Source organism: Tiliqua scincoides, chromosome 10 (assembly GCF_035046505.1).
Source record: "Tiliqua scincoides isolate rTilSci1 chromosome 10, rTilSci1.hap2, whole genome shotgun sequence".
Lineage (NCBI taxonomy): Eukaryota > Metazoa > Chordata > Lepidosauria > Squamata > Scincidae > Tiliqua > Tiliqua scincoides.
The window spans coordinates 17,085,000-17,107,717 of NC_089830.1; the positions used below are offsets into that span (position 1 = coordinate 17,085,000).

The 22,718-nt window shown below is 38.9% G+C and overlaps 1 protein-coding gene across 26 annotated transcripts in view; it reads left to right on the top strand.

Annotated features, from left to right (window-relative positions):
- The window catches only part of EPB41 (erythrocyte membrane protein band 4.1), a 164,044-nt gene that overhangs the window by 56,517 nt on the left and 84,809 nt on the right, over window positions 1-22,718 (top strand). For 24 of the 26 annotated variants that reach the window (XM_066638520.1, XM_066638526.1, XM_066638522.1 and 21 more), the window contains exon 1: window positions 16,977-17,032. The exons of the other annotated variants lie outside the window; for them this stretch is intronic. In XM_066638520.1, the coding sequence (XP_066494617.1) occupies window positions 16,998-17,032 (35 nt within the window). In that variant the 5' untranslated portion in view covers window positions 16,977-16,997. Of the gene's footprint in view, window positions 1-16,976; window positions 17,033-22,718 lie in introns of those variants that run through there. 26 annotated transcript variants of the gene reach the window in all.

Sequence of the window (22,718 nt, forward strand, 5' to 3'; positions counted from 1 at the left end):
CTTTTATCCCCTCTGAAAGTAGTAAACTTTGAGGACATAATATAATTTATATTCCAGGTGCGTTTTAATAAAAACTGCGTGCCTAAGATCTGGGACTGTTAATTTACAATATCTGTAGAGTTTTTGATGCATTGTGCACCTTAGGCTTCCAGTATTAACTGGTAGTAAATTCTGTATATTATCAATAACTTCCTTACATCTTGATGAAATATTGCACAGTATGAAATTATAAAAGAGAGCCTCGAGTGAAAAGGTTTTTAAGAAATAATTCTCCCTCTAGGAACCTAGTATTTGGGGCTTTAGCAAATATCCACTTTATCTTGAAGCCACTGACATCTTTATCAGTTGTGCCAGCTGTCAGAATTTTGTTTAATGATGTAATCCTGAGTTAATAAGAGAATTCCAGCTGCTGAATGTGTTGAAGCAGTGTGCTGCATGTAGACTGGGCATCGCCTCTTATAGGTATGGCTCTGTAAGGCCTTGCGTCTTGTAATCTTTACAGACACCTTAAGTTTCAGCCTGAATGATGTTCAGAGTATATAAAAAGCTAAGCATCCTATGTAGCATGCTATAACTGAGTCTTCAAAGCAACCAATCATTTTAGCAAGCTATATTTTCCTTCTCTACTGTGGGGTATTCAATATGTGAGGCATGTTAATTTTCTTGCCAAGGCACTAGATTTTATAAATTCTTTCTCTGTTAATCTAAACATTGTCTTAGCAGGGCCAGTTCTACTGTAAGACCGAGTCGGCTGATTTGGGTGGCACATTTTGGGAGGCATGCCTGCTCCAGCAGAAGTGCTCCTGGATATTTGGTAGAGCCCCAAGCTTCCCACTTCAATTTCAGCTTCAGCATTTTTCTGATTCAGGGAAATGTGTTCAAGGTAGTTCATGTGTTGTTCAGTCTCTACAATAGCGTGTTTCCCAGAAAATTGATGTTAGTTGAGGCACCCATACACCCAGAAGTGGCAACAGGAGAGGACTGGAAATGGTACAGCTTGTGGGATGTTCCACTACTCCTGGAAGACAGTAGCCAGATTATGACATTCATGTAACTAGTGGGCCAGCTGGCACTGCCATAGTCATGTAACTTATTTACATCCATTATGGATGATCCAAACAGTCAAATGGATATTCTTGGTTATGAACAGCTTCACTAAAAACAATGATCAACTGAAAAGCTTAAACTCTTTTGTGCAATAAAAACATGCCAGTATGTTAAGCACTCTCTTAGACATAAGCCGGATACATACTTGTTCATGAAACTTTTTGCATTACAACAGCAGTTCCTAAAGTATTTGCAAGGTTGGAGTGGAGGAGCCCTGAGGGCGCCACCTCAATTGGCAATTGGAGCTATTTGGAGCAGCAGGGAGGTCTGTCAAGTGGGCTGCAAGCCTCCTGTACTCTCCTGGAAGCCAGCACAACCCCCCTGGTATGTTACAAAGCCCCTTGCTCCCAGCACTTTAGCAATCACTGCAGCACTATCAGGACACCCATTTCTGGGCTTTTTTCTTAAGGGGGAATGGCCAGTTCCCCTGTTGGGTCACAACCCACCAGTTTGGGAAACACTGCATTAGAAGATGCTAGTGAACTCAAAGTTAAGAACATAAGAACAGCCCCACTGGATCAGGCCATAGGCCCATCTAGCCCAGCTTCCTGCATCCCACAGCGACCCCACCAAATGCCCCAGGGAGCACACCTGATAACAAGAGTCCTGCATCCTCGTACCCTCCCTTGCATCTGACTTAGCCCATTTCTAAAATCAGGAGGTTGCACACACACATCATGGCTTATAACCTGTAATGGATTTTTCCTCCAGAAACTTGTCCAATCCCCTTTTAAAGGCATCCAGGCCAGATGCCGTCACCACATCCTGTGACAAGGAGTTCCACAGACCAACCACACGCTGAGTAAAGAAATATTTTCTTTTGTCTGTCCTAACTCTCCCAACACTCAATTTTAGTGGATGTCCCCTGGTTCTGGTGTTATGTGAGTGTAAAGAGCATCTCTCTATCCACTTTATCCTTCCCTTGCATAATTTTGTATGTCTCAATCATGTCCCCCCTCAGGTGTCTCTTTTCTAGGCTGAAGAGGCCCAAATGCTGTAGCCTTTCCTCATAAGGAAGATGCCCCAGCCCAGCAATTACCTTAGTTGCTCTCTTTTGCACCTTTTCCATTTCCACTATATCCTTTTTGAAATATGGCGACCAGAACTGGACACAATACTCCTGGTTGTACTCTGACTTTTAAAAATCATTTGTCGTCAGTGAAGGACTTGCGCAAACATTTTCAACTGTTGTGTTATGGATAGTTGACGAGAGAAACTTGCCTAGTTATAGGATTTCATTATTAAAAAAGCCTATAATTGCAGCTTCTTTTGTAATGAAGGATCTGTTAAAATTTTGAACCATTGACAAAATGACTGCTTCTTTCACAACTCTCTAACTCTTGTATTTCAGTAGTATTTGTAACTTTTTTGGTTGCTTCTCAGACAAGTGAACTTCTACAAGTCTTGTCTGTAGTACTGTGGCATTTGATACTTACATTTTATTACTGGAATTTGATTACTCTTTACCAATACTCTGGGATGATATTGTGGAAGTATTCTTTAAAAGGCTGTGTTTTAATGGATGAGATCTGCTTACTGTCACACAAGACCTTCCTGCTTGGATTTCTTTCAGTGTTGCCAAAAACAGATTGTATCATCTTCTCAGCACATAGATAGGATATGAAAAAGCATTTGTTCAAATATGTCTTTGCAAAATTATACTTTATTTGTGAAATACAGCAGTTAGACTTCTGTTGATCTTCAGGTTGCTTTATGTGCTTTGATTGGTTCATCAAATGCTTAGTATTTGGAGTTCATCCTAATTGTAGATGATGTAGGCTAGTCACTGTTTTTCAAACTGTGCCTGAGGATCTCTGAGGTTCTTTGCAAGTTTATTCCTGTTCTTCAATGAGAAAATCAGTAACTGCAGATGATGTTCTTTAGAAGACACCTCATCACTACTAGTTTTCTTTTACACTGTGCAGGTGAATGTCGAGTATATTCTAGGACACACTTGACTTCTTGTAGGTCTGTGGTGTTGACAGACCTGATCAGTGGTTCCCAATTTTTTTCCACTTAGAATCATAGAGTTGGAAGGGGCCTAATAGGTCATCTAGTCCAACCCCCTGCCTTAGACAGGAAAACCCCCCTGCCTTAGGCAGGACTTGCATACCCTTGGCAGTCCAATTCCATGAATTGTACCCCTCATATTAGCAAAATGATTGTAAATAAATTTGCTGTTATTCCAAATTTATATGTTTTCAGCTACTGATCCATATCTGATAATACATGAATCGATTACAAAAAACCAGCAGTTGCTGGGGTTTTGGCAGCCACCTAGCTGCTTTCCTTCTTGCCTTGTCAATCCCATAAGGCATTCTAATACAGACCTGGTTTTTTTTCTACCATTGTTCAATTCTTTTTCAAGTACCCCTAAAGGTCCTGGCAGGTACCCGTGGGGTTACATGTACCCTAAATTGGGAACCACTGCCCTACATGTATAGTTCACACCTCAGTCTCTGTGACAACTCTTTTATTTCCATGACAGATGTTCCAGAGTTCCTGGATAGATGAGCCAATTTGGAATGGGTTCCTTTAAAGGTAGACATATTCCGAAGCAACTGTTGTAGAAGATGAGTTTATTATGCAAACTAAAATGAATAATCATCTATGCCAAGTTTGATAACAAACAGGTTCACTTAAACTGTTTCACTTTTCATAAAGTTCTGCCGTGCACGCAGATTTGGCTTTGCTCATCAAATGGTTTAGACAGGAATGTTTATGGCTTGTAGCTAATCCAGATAATAATTGTTAATGCTCATCCCATTTTAATATGGAAGTACTCCTCACAAGATTGAACTTTCAGAGATTAACTATTGCAGTTTCAGCTTTCACTGAAACTGTTCTATGTTGGGGCTATATATTTTTTTTCTAAATTGCTATGTTTTGTAAGAAGGCAAAACAGCTGCATTCTGATATGCAGATCTCTTATAAAATCTGTAAGCTTATTATGTTTGTTCTCTTAACAGATAATGACTGTATTGCCTAAGCAATGCTGTTTTGACATGGAATTTCTTTTATGATCTGTCATGATAGGAGAGCATATCTTGTGTGCGTATGTCTTCCTCCTTGTGTTCATAGTGAAAGCATCTGTGCTTGTAAATGTGCATCTCTTTGAATCATGTGACTTGTCCACCCACAAGTATTATGAAGAGTAGTTTCTCCCATCTGTTGTTTGAAAATGAATATCATGTGTTTTTGCTGAAGTTCCTTGAAAGGGCTTGTGTTTGGTCCAGCATATGAACAAATGCTGAATATAATGGCTGTGAGCAGCATTCGTACAGTAGATGCTCAAGTGCATTGTCATGTGTCAGAACATAAAACACTGGCTTTGGAAGTTAAGGTGAATGATCTTAGGGATCTATCTTAGGTCTTCTAACTTGAAGAGGCAGTTGGACAGTCCAAGGGGGAGTACTTGATAAGATTTGTGCTATTAACTTAATTGGTAGCTGGCAAAAAAAAAACACGCCTATCTGAAATACACTGGCTATTGGTTTGCTTAGACTTAAGTGCTTCTAGCATTGATGCTACCTGTATTCCATTACAAGTGCAAAATCTCAGTTCTTCAAGTTTTTCTTATGAAGAAAAACAGTAATAACCCTTGGAAATGTCTACTTAATTAATAGAATAGGCATTTTTGGCATTGTGCTGCCATTGGTGCTCAAAGTTTGTTCAAATGAAAAGATCAGATATTTTGCCATGTGTATGTCAGTCTGTCACAGGGAGTCTGGGTTTATTTTTTTGATCATATAGTAATCCTTAAACTTTGCTTTTAAAACATACCCTGGGCCTTATTGCTTCATGTTGGGAGAAACACTGTGCGCTTGTGGCTGTGTAACCCTGTGTTGGTTGGTGTGGTGACTTTGCATGTGGCACTTAAGAAATGTCTGCGTGCCACTAGTGGCACATGTACAAGAGGGATGGCCAACCTGTGGCACATGAAGGTTACAGTTTTAAGAATTCATGCTTGAACATAAGTTCTATTGATATCAGTATGGGAGCTCCCTGATCACTTCGAGGAACTTGAGAAAAGTAGGTCACAGTGGGTGGTGAACATGGTTACTTCTCATTCTGACACTGTTGCATTCTGGGAGCCAGCTACATTTACTATAAGTTATAACTATGACTCTGACCATGCTTACACAATCCACTTCTTTCAGACTGTTGCCTTTCCCCCAGATATGTTTCTACATGTGTGTGGTTTTCTTCTTCCTCTTTATCTGGGGAAAGGCACAAGGATTTGGCGGGAGGGGTTTGGGTAATTGCATTGAGGTGGGTCTGCTGCAGCTGTTTTGATGCTATTTTGACCTATGTAGTCTTGCTTTCTTGCTTACATTATTTTTATGGATATTGGTATAGATTTGTGTGTGTGTGTTGCTGAAACAGGGAAGTAAGAGATGTTTTTCTGTACCTTATGGAAATCAGTGTTTAAGTACTAAAAATTCAACAGTGTTCATGACTCAGTAGCCTTTTTGTGATAAGAGTGTGTATTCTTGCAGTATGAAAATGTTTTACAGCTAATACAACATAAATGAACTTTAAAGTATAGTAAGATTAGGAAATACTTTTTCATAGCACAGTTAATCTGAAAACCTTTTGTGGTGTTTACGGATTCTTCATTCACTGTGATTATACCCAGTAAGGAGAAATCCTATTCTAGTGTCTGGCACTTCCATCCTAAGCACAGGACTTGGGAAGCTGCCACTGAGTGGAGTAAAACCTATACTCTGAGTAGACCTAGACCATGCTTAGTTTAGAATGTTTAATATCATTAATTAAGCTTCTAGTCCTCATTGTGCATAAAGAAAGATGTGGGCCTATTTTTTACTTGTATGTTTCACCCACAGTGTATTGGAATATGAATTTGTCCTAAATCTTGCCCCCCCCCCCATCCTAAGCTTATATGAAACCCAAGCTCTGATTTTTTTTCTTTTTTACCACTGGCTCTTTCGGGTGAATTCTCCTATGTAACAGTAGCTTACTGCTCTTTTAAGAGGACAAATCTTTTACTGGGCAGTTTCAGGGATACTTGCACTATGCAAAACTTTGCTTGGAGCAGGATTGGGAGGTGTAAAGTTTTGATGGAAGAGGTAGTTTGATTCCTGCGAATCACAGGATGCCAACAATACTTACACTGGCATAAAAACAGATGTAGTAGCATCCCTGGTGCAGGCACTTATAATCAGGCTTACAGTACATGGCTTCAAATTGAACCTATGCTAGGTTGGGTGATATGGCAATTACTTGAGCAATTCCGCACACTATGACAGTATCTGTAATCCTAAAATGTCTGGCTCAGACTGACTTCTGTTGTATATTTCCTTGTGTTCTGCTGTCTGTGAGGATCTGAATCCTGCATTTCTTGGCTTCTCAGATATTTGTGTTAATTGAACTGAATATTTTTGAGTGACTAATTCAACATTTAAATGTTGCTACAGAACGAATGTGGATGGAGATGACTTTCAGATAAATATTTTAATCAGGTTCAATGTTATGCTTTTTTCAAGTTTAAGAGAAACATCTGTGGCTGAAGTTGCTTTACTTTTTGTCCTCCGGATGTACCTTGTAATAAGTGATGTGTTAGTATAATTATCACTCTGTTTCAGCAAGCTACTTTTTTTTTTTTACAGCGGCAGAAAATTTTATTGGACATGTTCCTTTCTGTCATCAGTGTATTGTGCTATTTTGGTTTGTACCAACTTTTGGCCATCATGGACAATGTCTCTTTCCAGTGAGGCCTTTCCTTAACACCTCTCAATTGTCAAATATGGTATCAGCTTTTTCATCCTTTCAAGGGATACTCTGTTCTGCAAAGGATTGTTGGCAACTGGCACAGTGTCTAGTGTGGCTGAAAAGGCCGATTCAGGAGTGATAATCCCTTCCACACTGGGAGCAAGTGTAGTGTGTCCCTGGTCTGTCTCCCTGGCTATGGGCCTTCCTTCTTTGCCTCTTTGCAAAGGATATGCATTATTATAAGGCTATACCCATCTCTTTCTTCTTCCTTCAGCTCTATCACGTACTACCAACTTAATTCTTAATCTCCCTCCCCCCACGTTCATGATATTTGAACTAAACCACAGTTATAGGCATTAAACTTTGTACCTCATTCTTCAGCTTGAAGGTTCTCAAAGAAACTAATGAATTGTGGGCCCAGTGAGACATTGTGGGGGGGGGGGTATAAAACAATGGGGAAATGTTTCTTTCCACCTTTGTTCTGATGACATGCAGGTTAGATTGGGGACTGATACAGCACACAGCTTGGCTCTTGTGCATGGATTTTATTTCCTCTCCATGCTATATGGGAAAGATTTTTGGGGGGGAGGGGGAGTGAGCTCCAGTAGTGCTGAGGTTCTCAAACTGCGCTGTTGCGATGCCCCGGTCTGAGAGGTCCTACCTCTGATCCCTTAAGGGGCAGGGGAAGGGGGAAGGTAGCAGCATGATCCCCAGGATCTCACCACTGCCAGGGACAAAAGGGGGGCTTTTAAAACTTACTGTTCAAAGTGCCAGCTTCTGTGGGGAGTGCAGAGAGTCCACCACAAGTTTCAGAATAGTTTTTTAAAAGCTATCAGAAAGCACTTCCAGTTTCGTGATTGCAAACTAGAAGTGGTTTCCAATTACTTTTTTGCTATTTTGAGGCTTGAGGAGCCCTGCGGAGGGCTCCATGGGGCTTTCAGCACCCCCCAGAGGCTGTTGCTTGGAATGGTAAGTTTAAAAAACCCTCCTTTGTCCCCAGCAGAGGCATGATCTTGGGGATCATGTCACTGCCTTAACCCCTCCCCGACTTACACTGGTTCACAGCTGTTGATGAGTTTGGGAATCGCTTAAGTAGTGCATCCTGCCCTACTTCCTTCCTTCAGGACCATTTAAGCTGTAAGTCTATTCTAGTGGTTCCCAAACTTGCCATGGTTACAGCATGCTTCATTCATGGGGGCCCTGTCATGGTGGCAATCGTGCAATCTCAGCCTGACCAAGATGGTGTTACCTGGGAGAGCTGTCAAGGCTTCTAGGGACACAGTTTGGGAACCACTGGTCTACTTCCTTGCTAGTAGTAGTCTGAGGGGTGGTGATTAATGAAAAAAATTGCCTCCATATTAATCACTATGATTGACCTGAGGGCAGACTCCCTTGGAGCGTAGTTTTGGGACAGCTTATATGCACCATTAGTTGTGTGTCCCCAAGTTCCAACTCCCCCCCCCCAAATAGACTCTAGGCTGAAGGTCTGTAAGCAGCAGGACACCCTGAACATTGTGCACTTGTACCTATGCTCTGTCCTTGTATTGCCACTTAGTCTTCCCATGTTTTGCCTAGTGTTATATCCAGTATTTTTCTGCGTACTTGGGATGTCTCCTGGGAAACAGTTTCTTTTTCTGGGTGGCCTGGATTCTCTATTGTAGTGGGGGGGCATGGGACCACCCAATATACTATTAGAGGGAAAATAATACTAAAAGGTCATTTCAGAACAAAATGATTGGGTCGTTCAAAAAATTCAGATACAAAAATGTATGTTACAGATCCTTTTCTGTCAGTGGAGCGGAATTGAAGTAGTTCCAGTCATTCAAGTGGGCTTTAGACATCTGTCAATTAGCAGACTCCACACTATGTCACAAACTACTTTTGTTTATTTTTTTAGAACACTGCTCATTCTGTTTCAAGTTTTTGCTGTGGCATAGGATCTGGTGTTCAAAGAGGAAAAATATTCCACTAGGCACTTGCAAACCCTTGGGTTCCTCTTACGTAGCTCTTTAGATCCCATCTGTGGTGTCTTTCTTGTGAACCAAAATTAGACACACTTTTAAAATACTGTATACTTTGTTTCAATATAATTAAGAACTACTAACAGTGAATCTTCTCTGCCTTCATTACTTCTCTATACTTGGCTTTGACAATAAAGATAGTGCATGACCTTTTTCTTGTTTTTATTAACACAGTTGCACTACAAGCTGTACAGTGTTCTGGATTTATAGGGTAAAAACTAATCCAGTTTATTTGAAGTGTCACATTCAAAATGGCATAAACACACTTGTCAGGTTATTGTGAAATCACAAAGGCTGCAATCCTGTGCACACTTACTTGCAGTAATCACTGTTGTGCTAAGTAAACGTATGGTCAGGCTGATGAGTTCTGCAGCATGATCCTAGGCATGTTTACTCTGGAGAAAGGTCTACTGAATTCAGTGGGATTTCAGCGTGTGTGTGTGTGTTTTCACGTGCACTTAGGATTGAAGATTTGCTTATTCATCCTGCTGGACAGCTCCTCTAATATTAAACGCATTGTGAAAGGATGGGGACATTGTGCTTTTGTTATTGTACTTCATCTGAAAAGCAGGTGGCCCTCCATGCTATATATTGATATTTATAGAATATCAGTGCTATATCCAGCAGAGTATTTGACCAGACACAATTCTGTTAAGTATTTCTTCTGTCTACCTTTCACTCCTTTATACTTTAGTTGTAGTCGCTTAGTTCTTGTAACAATTTACCAAAGGAAATTATGTCGTTTTGCTTTTGAGGAAATCTAGAAAGGGTCGTTTTTAATAGTTTTCATTGCATTAGCAGAAAGCCGTTTACGCAAGCCATTTTTCTGATTGTGATCGTAGTCAGCATTTGATCCCTTGCTGTGTTTTTACCCTTGATTCATTTGGAGGGGTTTCCTCACTGTGGTTTTTATTCTAACAATGATATCAGTCATGCTTGCAGAAAAGAGGATTTGTATGGCTTTTTATTCCTTTATGCTTCATGAATGTGGATTTTGGCAAAATTGTTGCGTCTGTCAGCTACATTCTCAAACCGATAGGTCATTTGTTTGGTAGTATGCCTTTATCTTTCAGAATTATTTTGAGTCTCAGTGTAACAAACATATTAGAAGCAATTTTTTAAAACTGCAATCTGAAGCTAATAGTTGTGTAGAGATCAACATGCTACTAGTCCAACACTTTTCTTTGCTTATTGGAAACCTTTGCGACATGCAGAATGTAAATTAAGTATTTCAGAATCATGAAGCAGTAGACTCATTACCTGGAAATAAGATTTGATTCTGCAATTGAATGAGGCATTATCAGTTCAGTGGTAGTGAATATGAAGGACTTCAAAACTTACGCAAAGTTTTCTTCCCAGACTAGCCAGTATATGACAGATACTCATAACAGAATTCTAAACTTTATTCTTGAATCAAAGGAAACCAAGACAGTCTGTGAATTTTTGATCAGAGGAGCAGTGGAAGGGTGTATGTTCTTATTCCTGTCAAAATTACCCTCCCTGAACTATGTTTCCAGCTTGAGGGGAAAAGATATGGGGTGTCTCTTCATAAGTAGAGAAGCACATTGAGGAGAGTGGTTTTGAGGTAGAAAAAAGTGTTTTTCACTACTCTATTCCCCCTTGTCCATGTGCAATTCGTTACTGTGTCATTCTGACCTGTTTACAGTGATCCATGCCTTAGTCACCACAATTGAATCACTGCAATTCACTTTACATGGGCTACCCTTGAGAACCCATTGGAAGATTCACCTGATGCAGAATACTGGCATGAGACCTATTATCACGTCTTGCTTTTGTTTTAGTTGCACTGGCTACCAGTGTGTTTCTGCACACAATTCAAAGTGTGCAAGTAATGACTTTAAGCCCTAAGCTTCTTGGAACCCAAATGCCTTCCTCAATATGAATTTGCTATCAAGGTTTGGGAGGGAGGGTCTCTTGCATGTCCTGCCACCTTTTGAACTTTGACTGGTAACAACTTGCTAGAGAGTCTGCTTGGTAGTGCCCTTCACACTGTGAAATATCCTTCCAGTGTGTGTCCATCCCTTTCTTGCCAGTATTTTATTGGAGGTTGAAGATTCTTTTCAGGGCTGTTTTCTGAGTTATTTATAAAACTGTTGTGTTTTCTGATGTTTGCTACTTATGCCCTTGAGTTGGTTTAACTGCTTTTAGTTTTTTAAAACTAGGCTTTTGTAGTGTTTTTATCATGCTGAGGAATTTTTTATTCCTAGTAACAACTTCTTCTAGCTGTTCAATAAAATAAATGGGGGACTGTTGCATGCATCTGATATGTCTGATTTTGCACTAGAAGGTCAAAATCAAGCATTGTTTTATAATTAGCAAAACCGTAGGTCATGAACTGAGACCCATGTCACAAATACTATACAGTTGATTGTAGTTGTGAAAATTAACTGTGCCTTCCTTGGAAGTTTAGTTCTTTCCAAATATATTTTCTATTCAGCAGGCTTCATGGTTATCCTGTAGAGCAGTGTTTCTCAAACTGTGGGTTGGGACCCACTAGGTGGGTTGCAAGCCAATTTCATGTGGGTCCCCATTCATTTCAGTATTTTCTTTTTAATGTATTAGACTTGATGCTGCAATGGTGTGTGACTGCATTTGAGGAACTGTTACAGACCTGTACTTTGAACAGGCTGTATATACTTTTAACAATGATAGTAAATGGGACTTACTCCTGGGTAAGTGTGGGTAGGATTGCAGTCTAGGATTGATAAAATTTTCCTGCTTGATGATGCCACTTCTGGTCATGACATCACTTCTGGTGGGTCCTGACAGATTCTCATTCTAAAAAGTGGGTCCTGGTGCTAAAACTGTGAGAACCACTGCTGTAGAGTCTTTTTTAATACTTGCTGTAACTAAATATGCTATTTGACATTTCTAGGTGTCAGTATCAAAATTTTAGACAGATGGGTACCCGAGTTATTTTTACTAAATTGTTGTTTCTGATGTCATTTGTTTGTTTTAAAATAATTGTCTCCTGCCTTTCCCTCTGTTTGGGAGATGCCCATGGTGTCCACAACAGAAATTAAAAATAATATAATAACAAATCAAAACAATAACATTACAAAAATTGCTGCAAATGCAAAGAGTATGTAACAAATTGTCAAAACAAATAACTAGGTGTAAGAGAGGATGCAGTTTGTGCTCCATCTTAAGCTGGGCAAAGGTGCAGTGAGCTACAGCCATGATAATTAGCCAAAGCTTGGTTCAAGAGTACCCCCAAACTGTGAGCCTAGCCTTACAAGGAGTATGCAACCCTGCCCAGAGCAGATTGAGAATTCATTTCCTCGGTTGCAGGTTTCCTGAACCTCTGTCGTGTCTGGATTTAATTTTATCTATCACTTTCTTTGTCCTTAAATGCATTGAAGTTACATTATACATTAGTAGTATTCATGTGAAAAATCATTTACAGTACATTTAGAAATATGATTGTACTTTTGCTTTTATCATGGTTTGCTAAATCCACATTCTGTCACCTTGTGTCATTATTATTATTATTATTATTAACAGTATTTATATACCGCTTTTCAACTAAAGTTCACAAAGCGGTTTACAGAGAAAAATCAAATAACTAATGGCTCCCTGTCCCAAAAGGGCTCACAATCTAAAAAGATGCAAAAAAAACAAACAAAAAAAAAAAAACACCAGCAGACAGTCATGAGAAAAGACACTGCTGGGTTGAGGTGGGCCAGTTACTCTCCCCCTGCTAAAAAGAGGAGCACCCACTTGAAAAAGTGCCTCTTACCCAGTTAGCAGGGGTTAAAAGGTATCTTGCTACCTGGGAACCTTGTATTGTACTCATTTTCTCCCCCTGCTTCATTTTTACTATTCACCAATAGTGATAGTTTTCCTGAGTATCTTAATGTACTGTTCCCTGTTTGGATTAACATTTTGGGAACAATTTAGTCTTCTGAAATGAAAATTGCAGTTGGTGGTCAGCATCACTGTCCTATGTTCTATAGGGATTCTAAATGTAACCTACATCAATCACAACTGTAATGCAGGTATCAAAATCTAGCTTCAAAATGTTGTTGGCAACCTTCAGTCTTGGAAGACTATGGTATCGCGCTCTGGATGGTGGTTCTGGCACAGCATCTAGTGTGGCAAACTGTTCTGGTTTTTCATAAGCAATATGCCCCCCCCCCCCATTGTCTGCCTGGAAACATCTGTGTCGAAGGTTTCCTTCAATGGAGTCAGGGATATTAAGCATTTCCCAGCTGAGTGTTTTTAATACAAAATGAAACAGAAGCTTAATAGGGCAGCTGGTGGGGACCAGAGAGACAGTGGGGTCCATCTTCTGGGACTGTATTGGAAGAGAGGATTGAACAGAAGGGGGAGGGAAATCCAGAATTAATGGTAAGAACAAAGGGAAATCAAGCACAAATTGTGAAGCATGGGACATGAGGGGAGTGACAACTGAGAAAAGGCTGCACTGCAGAAGTTCAAATTGAACACTGATTCACATATCAGTGGCATTATTGTAGCATAGAATGTCTGAATAGATTAGAATCTACTCTGAGTTGAAACATATTGGTAATGCTAAGTATGAATATGAGTTAAGATTTGAGTTGTTGAAAGTGCTGAATGTACCAACTTTAACAACATAAATGTAACAAAAGTAATGCTTCAGAGTTGAGGATTGTTTATCTTCTAATTCTCCCAATGTGATCTCTCAATTATTAAATTATAAGAGATGACATCCATATTGAGAGAATTAGAAGACCAATCCTCATTGTTTATTACCTCATTTATCATTACTTAGAGTATAATGATAAACTAGTCCTTACCGTCAGATACATTTTTGCCACGTATACTCTCAAATCAGCTGTTTTTGGACATATCCCTTTGACACTGCTATAAAACAGCTAAGATCTTTTTATGGTGTTATACCTGGAATAAATTGCAATGTTTAATACAGCATGTATCTTACTAGCTGAGACACTGTTCAATATAATGCAAATCAAACAAGTATATGTAATATATAACAACTGCGGGCTCTCCTTTTTTTAACAGCTAAATGGGATATTATTAAAACACTGATGAATTGTGTTCCCAAGAAAAGCGTTTCTTGGGTCACCCCTTCTTTCAGGCTTAAATTATTGCCCAAAGAGATCTTTCTTAAAGATCTGCCATGAGAAGCTAGATTTTTTTTTAATAACACCACAAGGCAGAGTATTACTATAAACTTAGAGTTTGGACTCTAAGATAAAAACGACTAACTCTACGAAACGATGTCTTTACACTTATCTATTCAACTGTTCAACTTATCTATTCAATATTCTGCTGTACGGTATCTATAAATTTTCTGTTTGCCTATCCTTGTTACAGAGGAGATACTCGTAGATATAATTTGGTACTCAGCCTCAGTGGCAGAATGATCTTCTATTACACTGGGTCATAAAGTAGATGTAGTAGTTTAAGTCACAGATGAGAACAAGCACCCTGCCATTCACTGTACAGTATTTCCACAGGTAGCAGATAGAAGGAGCCAGCATAATTGTATCAGTCATAAGAGCTGGGAATAATAAAGTTGTTTACATAGTCCACCACAGGTATCAGTAGGACTTCGGATAACTGAATAAATGTAATGTAGGGACAAAATATTTTTGTCTCAACCAGTAATGCCATGACTATTAGTCAGGTTCTAATCAGAAATTATTTTACAATGCAGTCTGTTCTGCTTTCCATGTCTTGTGTGTTAATACTAAAAAAAATTCAAAACAAGTATCTGTCAGATCACAGACAGGTATAATCAAGTACAGCAGTCACTCACACCTTGATCAGTTAGTGAGAGATGGCTACTTTCAAGTCTAGCACACTTTTTATATGGTGAGTGCACACTCTCTATTCATGTTCAAACAGATGAATTTACTGTGGGTGTTGTCCAATTCTTACTCCAAAATAATTTTTGCAAAAATTGTGGTGAAGTTTGATCTGTATGTTAAAGGGGCTGTATAAGAGAGAGATTTTGAAGTACAAACCAGCATATGTAAACTTTCAGAAATTTACAAAACACTAGGTCATTTAAGTGGTTTGTTCTTCTGTGACCGACAAATATACTGAACTGTAAAAATTTTCAGTAACGTTTGGAGTGTAAATGAACTTACGAACACATTTATTGCAATTCTGTTGATGTAATTAAGAGAGTTACGCATAGTCGGTATTCATGGTTCTGAATAACCAGGGTAGCTGTGTTTTACTTCTTGAGAGAAAAAAGTATAGTCCCTTAATTGGAGAAACAGACTATAGCTTTTGTACTTCAGGGTTCTGTGATGTGGAGGTCTTTTGAAGAAAAAAAGTTTAATGAGGAATAGAATGGGAGCGAAATGAATACTACTGCTTTAAAGCTGTTTAAATGAAGCATGTAAAACAGACTTTAAAAGAAATTAATACCATTTAATAAACATGATATTCTCATTTAAAATGAGAATATTATCTGATATAAGGCAGGTGGAATAGTGAGATTTTCCCGCTCAATTAGAACTGAAGTTTCATGTTGGCTGATTCATTGACAAACTGCTTTCATTTTCTTTCTGTTAGATACGTGGAACAATATAAATTGGACATGGCTTTAAACATTCCTTCTGTAGTACAAATGTAAAATTGGCCATCACTGATATGATTCTATTATTAAAGTATTTGTTAATTAACTGGGAGGAAGTGAAGTAAAAATGAGCTTAAGCATTTGCACCAAAAATTCTACTTTTCTGTAATAAAGCTTTTCAGTTCAAGTATATTGCTTTAGATAATGACTTGAAAATGCTTCATAATTCAAACATTTTCCATATTTTGGAACACTTGCATATACATAATGAGAAATCTTGGGAACTGGGGCCAAATCTTACCTCAAAATCCATTTATATTTTGTGTGCTCCTTATACACATAGATTAAAGGTAATTTTATACAATATTTTTAATTTATGCATGAAATAAGATTTTTTTTGCAGTTTGATTTTATTACTTTGGGCAAAAAAGTTTAAAGAAAGTAATGTTGGCTCTCAAAAAAAAGTTTCATATTTTGGAATACTCCATATTTCAGAATTCTAGCTAAAGGGTGCCCAACCTGTACTTCCAAATTGGATATTTTAAATAGTTTCAAACACAGTATGGGGGTAAATATGAACTCCACATCATTTGAGAAAATGTGGTTTTAAACATTCCCTAAAGAACTGTTATGTTCATGGCTTGCAGCTACTGTGTTATTTGAGATGGGAAACTCAGAAAACTAGATTGGACAGTGATTCTAATATGGAAATAAATTTCCCCATGTTTTCTTACCTTTATATTTTTTTATTAAATGAAAATAATTCTACTGTCTCATCTGGTTGGAGAGAAAACTCATGAAGGCTGCAATCCTAACTTCACTTTCCTGGGAGTAAGTCTCATTGAACACATTGAGCACTTTACAGGTTAAATCTTCCATCAGCGTTGTCACATACCCTACTAGGTTACAGATGAGAAACTTAAGCTGTGAGAGAGTGATTTAAGATTCACCAGTGAGTTAGTCTCTAGAGACTGAACAGGTGTTTGAATGCGAATCCCAAGTCTAATACATCTAATCAGGTTGGCATTTTTGTATGAAGCTGCTGTTTCAGTATGTTCCATAGATGAAGCAGAGTTATACACATGCTTAATGCTTTTTGTTGAAATTGCTGAGACTTGAAAGTGCCAAGCTTTGCCTGCAGATAAACAATTAACATCCCAAGAAATTTGTTCTGCAGTTTAGTTGCCCTTCATTGCTGGAAATTGATTGATAACTTAATTTGATAGACCTGAATTCTTGCACTGTAAAAACAAGGTTGCTTCTCAGTGGTCCTTTGCCTAGTAGCCTGTGCTGAGTAAAAACTACCACTGTAAGACCAATCAAGGAAGTTGTATAAACAGGGAAAAGAGCTGGTTTATTTTTGACTGCTTGTTAATAACTTTCTTTAACTTTTATTGAGTAATTTGTGTTAAATTTAGGTCGAGTATTGATCCAGGCTGATCTTGCACAATCTTTAATATTTTGCTCTTGCTCATTAGTGAGACGTCTGAGCCTGCATTTCATCCACCAGCTTTATGAAGTTGGGTGAATATTGTGTCAGGACCAGTCTCGGGGAATCCTGGAGATGTCCATCTGTCATGTTGGAACGTTGTGTACTCTTTGTCATTTTCAGGTGGGAAAACGCAGATTCACACAAACAAGTTGAACCGAAACAGGAGCGTACAGCTTCACTGCATCTTCTCAAGCTGGGAAATTTGTCTCTAGGCGCTAGCTTCCAAAGCTGAGCTTCTTGCTCAGCATGGGTCTTGAGAAAAATGTCATTTTTAAGGGTTAATATTTCGTTTTCAAGAGGTGGCTTGTTCAATGAGTAATTTTTACTGATAGCAGCTGCAGTTTCTTTAATGTCCACATCTACTTTGAATGGGTATGACATTCCACAACTGTTCCAATTTTTTGGAAGTCACAGAATCTATTTTCGAATTCCTGGATAACAGAACAGATTTCTGTCACATACTTCTCGTTCTGAAAAACAAAATTTTGATATTGTCCCAGATGGTCCTACGTATTAGGAAAATGATCAAAAGTGTTTGCAAGGTCAGTCATCATTAGCTCAAATTTGCTCTTGTAGGATGAAACTGTACTCATCATCTTGCCGATGCATTTGTTTTTACCTTGTAGTTCAAGGTTCATATCACTTAGTTCGCCTGTCAAGTCAGCGAGAAATGCCAGATCACGTGACTACTCCTCATCTTCCAACTCTGCTTGCTCATCTACCCTCTCCTTCAAATAACTTATTTCATTCAGCAAATCACAAAATCTTTACAGAAATTTGTGCCTACTTAGCCACCTTACATCTGTGTGCAAAATGATTTCCACTGCTCCTTCATCAAGAGTAAGATTGAAAAGCTGTCTTTGAAGTGATCTTCCACTAACTGAATTTACAATTTTGAAAGTGATGTCCATGACAGTCTTTGTATTGAGTCTCTTGCTTGCCAAAACTTGCTGGTGAATGATGCAGTGGTAAGAAAGGAAATCTGGGAAGTTGTCATGCTGTCTACAGAGGGCTATGAAACCGTTAACCTCACCTGTCATTGCTCTTGCTCCATCAGTAGTGATGGAAACAAGTCTATGCAATGGAAGATTACACTTTGTCACAAAAGAATGGAAAGAACTGAATATTTCCTGACCGGTAGTTCTCCCTTTTAAAGAAATCATTCCAAGTAGTTCTTCTTTAACACTGAAGTCTTCAAAAACCATCCCGATAAAGGCTAGTAACTGGGCTATGTCTCTTATGTCTGTAGATTCATCCAGTTGGAGTGTGAAAGCAACACAATTTGAAACATCCTCCAACAATTGTTCAGTTGTGTCTCCACACATCTTTTCTATTTGCCGCACAACGGTGTTTCTTGACAGTTGTACATCTTGAATAGCAGTTATGATCTCTTTCTTATTTTTAAATCCTTCAAAAAGATTGTCAGCTGCTTCAAGAAAACAATCTTTTACAAATTCCCCTTCAGTGAAAGGTTTGCATTTCTTTGCAATCAGGTTGCTGACCTTGAAGGATGCTATGGTTGCATTGACCGAATGTGACCTTTGCTTCGCCATCAGCTGTTGCTGAGTAGCCAATTTTAAGTTCTTTGAGCTTCAGAATTTCAATTTTGGGTGGAAAATCAGCATCAAACTTATTGCTCTGCAGAGCCTTATAATGACGTTCCAGATTCCCCTTTTTGGGCAAGGATACTGGGGCATTACAAATTAGACAACAACTCTTGTCTTTCACCATGATGAAGAAGTAGTCCATTTCCCATTCATCATGAAAGTGGTAGGTTTTGCTCTTCTTCGGAACACTCATCTTCATTATACTGGGTTGGCTGGATGTAAGAAGGCCAAATCTGCTAAGTTGGTATAAACAGTGGCTGAGTCTGGTCCAAAACTGTCACTGTCCCAAAGTATTAAAGATCAACAGGAACTGAAGACCTCTGGTTGATGTGCAATACAAGGATTGGAGATGCCAAAACCACACATGCAGTTCTAAAAGTAAAAATAAGAACTCATCATACTGGCACCAATAATCAAATACCACCAAACAATCATCAAAAAAACTCAAAACACCTGTCCAGCAAACCAGATAAAATCAAATACTGCCAAACAAGTTCAAATACCACCACTCATGATTTAATAAATTATGCACACAGTGTAGAATCAATGCAAAGGCTAGGCAAAATAAAATGGTTTGAACCAATTCAAAAGCAAGGCATAAGCAAGTTAGAACAAAATTGGAAAAGCCTGCCAAAATCACCAAATTCTTGACACTTTGTTGTGTCTGCCTGAAAATGTTTCATGAAAGCAAACTATAAAGCGACCAACAACCAGCACACGACACAACTAATTCGGTAAGCGTATTCAGTTAAAACCCGGGCGAATGGATATTGCCCGGTATATAACACACTTCTAAGGGGTGTTGGGGCGGGGGCAGGAATGGGTGATTCTGAGAGGCAGGAGACCAGGTATGATGCCAGGCCTGTGGCGTCTCATTGCGGGGCAAGGGCGGGGGTCCCCTGGGGTACCCACAAACTTTTGGCACGAAAACAACAAGTGCACCCAATACACCCACAGGCAAGATTCCCGCAGGCAGGGAAAAAAGACGGGCAAAGTATCAGCAGCAGCGGCAAGCCCTCGGCAGGCGACCTGCCGGCAAGAGCTCTCTCCTAGCGATGGGGCAAGCTGCTGGAGAGATGGAGCCAAGTGGGGCTGGTGATCTACCTCTGACACCTCCGCGATCTACAGGTAGATCGCGATCTACCTGTTGGACATGCCTGCAATACAGTATCAGTTCCCCATTATAACATTATGTTTTGCATTTCCTCACATCTTCAATTCATACTGCTGAATTGCAGAAGTAGACTGAAATTTGATAAGTATGATTTTGTTTCCTTTTTGTCGATGTTTGTTTATAGTAGTCATGTTATTAACTCACTAGATTAGCTTATATCCTAAGGTTTTCTTTCTCCTGCAAAATAAGACCTTGCAGAGTATTTGGCAGAAGGAAAGAGACAATAGGATACAATCCAGTGTAAGGCAATTTAAAAGAATTCTAAGTAAACCTGTTTACCAGTAATATCAATCAATGTTTCACTGTTTTGCAAGGTGATATAAACATAATATTTACTTAATATTTTAAATTTCTTAATTTTTTTTTAAAGTGTTTGTGGTCTGTTTCATATAGACTCCCTCTTCAGTTTTCCCACCTGAAAAGAAGATACTTCATTCTTTTTTCAAGTGCAGCAAACATTTTATTATCAAATTCAGGAGATCTGAATCAGTAAGAATACCATGAATGAAGGGCTGTATCAGAAAAGAACCTGCTTATAGATTTGTCTTCCTGTATCCTCTATTCCCCTCCACTTTTTTAAAAGGGGGGGATGGCCTAAGGCTTTGTTGTAATGTAATTTCCAGGAAGACAGAGGAAGGACATGGAGACATACATTCATCTAATCAAGCCCCTCCTGTGGGTTGCTTTCAAAGGTGCATATCCTGCGATACACCAGTCCAGTATAAACAGTCTTGCAAACAGACTTTGTTGTCTTACATCCATATTTTTAAAATGGGAAGTCTCTTTCCTACTCCCAGTGTCTGGTTTACTTTGTTGAAATAACAAGCAGGGCTATAGTTGCAAGTAAACCAATCCCTCATTCTCTACTTCGAAGCCTTCAAAGGATACTGGTTTGGAAAGGCTTGCAAAGCATGATGTTTTTGTTTGTGCTTTCCCAAGTGAACTTGGTGGCAACCAGTAACAAAGCAGATTGCTTGGCAATCAGCCCTAAATATTGTTCATGACCTATCCCTCGTTTCTGAATAAGTAAACACTGACTGAGTAGGGCGTAATCCAGGACAGTGCTGCAGATGTTTATCAGAAGTATGCAGACAATATTTATCAGAAGAATGGCTAATTTGAGGTGGTATAGTATCCAAGAACTTTTTGTCAGTTCTTATAGCATTATGTGTAAAGAAAATATATAGGTTCTTAGTAATGGTGTAGTTTTATGTATCCTTTCCAAGTCTTACCTTGCAGGGGTGTACAAGTAAAATTTTAAGTTTATAACAACTAATTTAAAAAGCAACTTGATAGCCAAAGAAAGTTCCCAGTGTACAGTATTTGAAAATGGCTTCTCTTATAAGTTGAAATGGTGGTGGTCTAGTTGCAGGAAATTGCTATTGAAATTCACTCCTCAATTTAGAGAGAAATGTCAAATCTTCACAGGAGTCTTCACAGGAGTCATATCGCGACATCAAGCTGTGCATTACTTTCAAGTATCCATAATCTCAGACGCCATCCTTGCTAAGGCGGGTAGGCTGGTGCCCTTTGGCTGTGATGATTATTATTATTATTATTATTAACAGTATTTATATACCGCTTTTCAACTAAAAGTTCACAAAGCGGTTTACAGAGAAAAATCAAATAACTAAATGGCTCCCTGTCCCAAAAGGGCTCACAATCTAAAAAGATGCAAATGAATACCAGCAGACAGCCACTAGAACAGACAGTGCTGGGGTGAAGCTGGGATAACATACACCTAAATGATGAGGGAGTATTAGCTGTGTCAATGGAGATGTCCTGAACTTCTTTAATGATTTCTACTGTCTTTAAGCAACTTCTTGTTTGTTTACGGTTTAATAATTGAATTAGACCCCCATAAATCAGGAGAACAGATGTGGGCTTTAATTCACAGCTGCTATTTGCCATGAAAAAAAAAAAGCCTCATTGGTGCCAATGGGAGCTTTTTTCCTTGATAAACAGCAGCTTTGGGCCCTCAGTCCAGATTGGAACCATGATGAGGTGACTGGTGCTCCAACCATTTAACTTTAACTTAAAAAACACATGCTTGGTTTGACTGTCAGATATGTTCCTTAAGTAGCCAGTGAGACATGCTTTAAATGAGTGATTTTGCTTTATGGTTAAAACTGGAACCATACATGTTTTATGCAGTTTTGCCCCATGTAGGTAGAAGTACAGCCCAATCTTATGTATGTCTATGCAGAAGTAAGTCCTAATATGGTCAGTGGGGCTTACTCCTAAGTAAATGGATAGGATTGCAACCTTAAAGATGCATTTGAGGCGGTCCTAATGACTGGTTCCATTCTCTCCATGGGAGTATAATCTTGTACTCCAAATAGAGAGCCAATATAATTGTGGCTGCCCAAGAAGTTTCTGCTTAAAATCTTATGACAGCCATGAACTTACGAGATGACCTTAGGCAAGCCACTATATTCTCAGTTCTCCATTTACAATATGGAGATAATGGTGCTGTTACCGGACTGTTGTAAGGATGACTAAGATAAGGTTTCTGAATTCACAGGAAGTTGAACTGCTCTGTCTAAATGATAAGCATTATAATTTACATGCAACACTTACCTTTCTCTACAGTCATGCTATATGTACTACTGAGTAGATGAACTAGTGTCCTCTTAGCAGGAAACATTCAGGTGAGAAACCTGAAAGATTTTATTCCCCTTAAAATGTGAGTATAGCCTCATACAAACTCTTGCACAACTCATTATTTCGTAGTAATTCAGCATGACAGACTAAAAGCATAGATGTCAAAGTGTTTTTTACTTAACACATTTCTGCCCAGCCTACAGGTGTACAGATCTGATCCCTGTTGCATATATTCAGTGTTGGGCAGAACTGGCTTAACCTCAGGAAACACCATCATAGACAATTCTTCTGTAGATTGTGCTTGACTTTGAGACCTGAGCTCAGATCTTTTTTCACTTGGTCAGTTTCTTCTCTGCATGGTTCCTTTCTTTGTGGGTTTGTTTGCTGAGCCATCCAAACTGGGTCTGACAGCACAATTGAG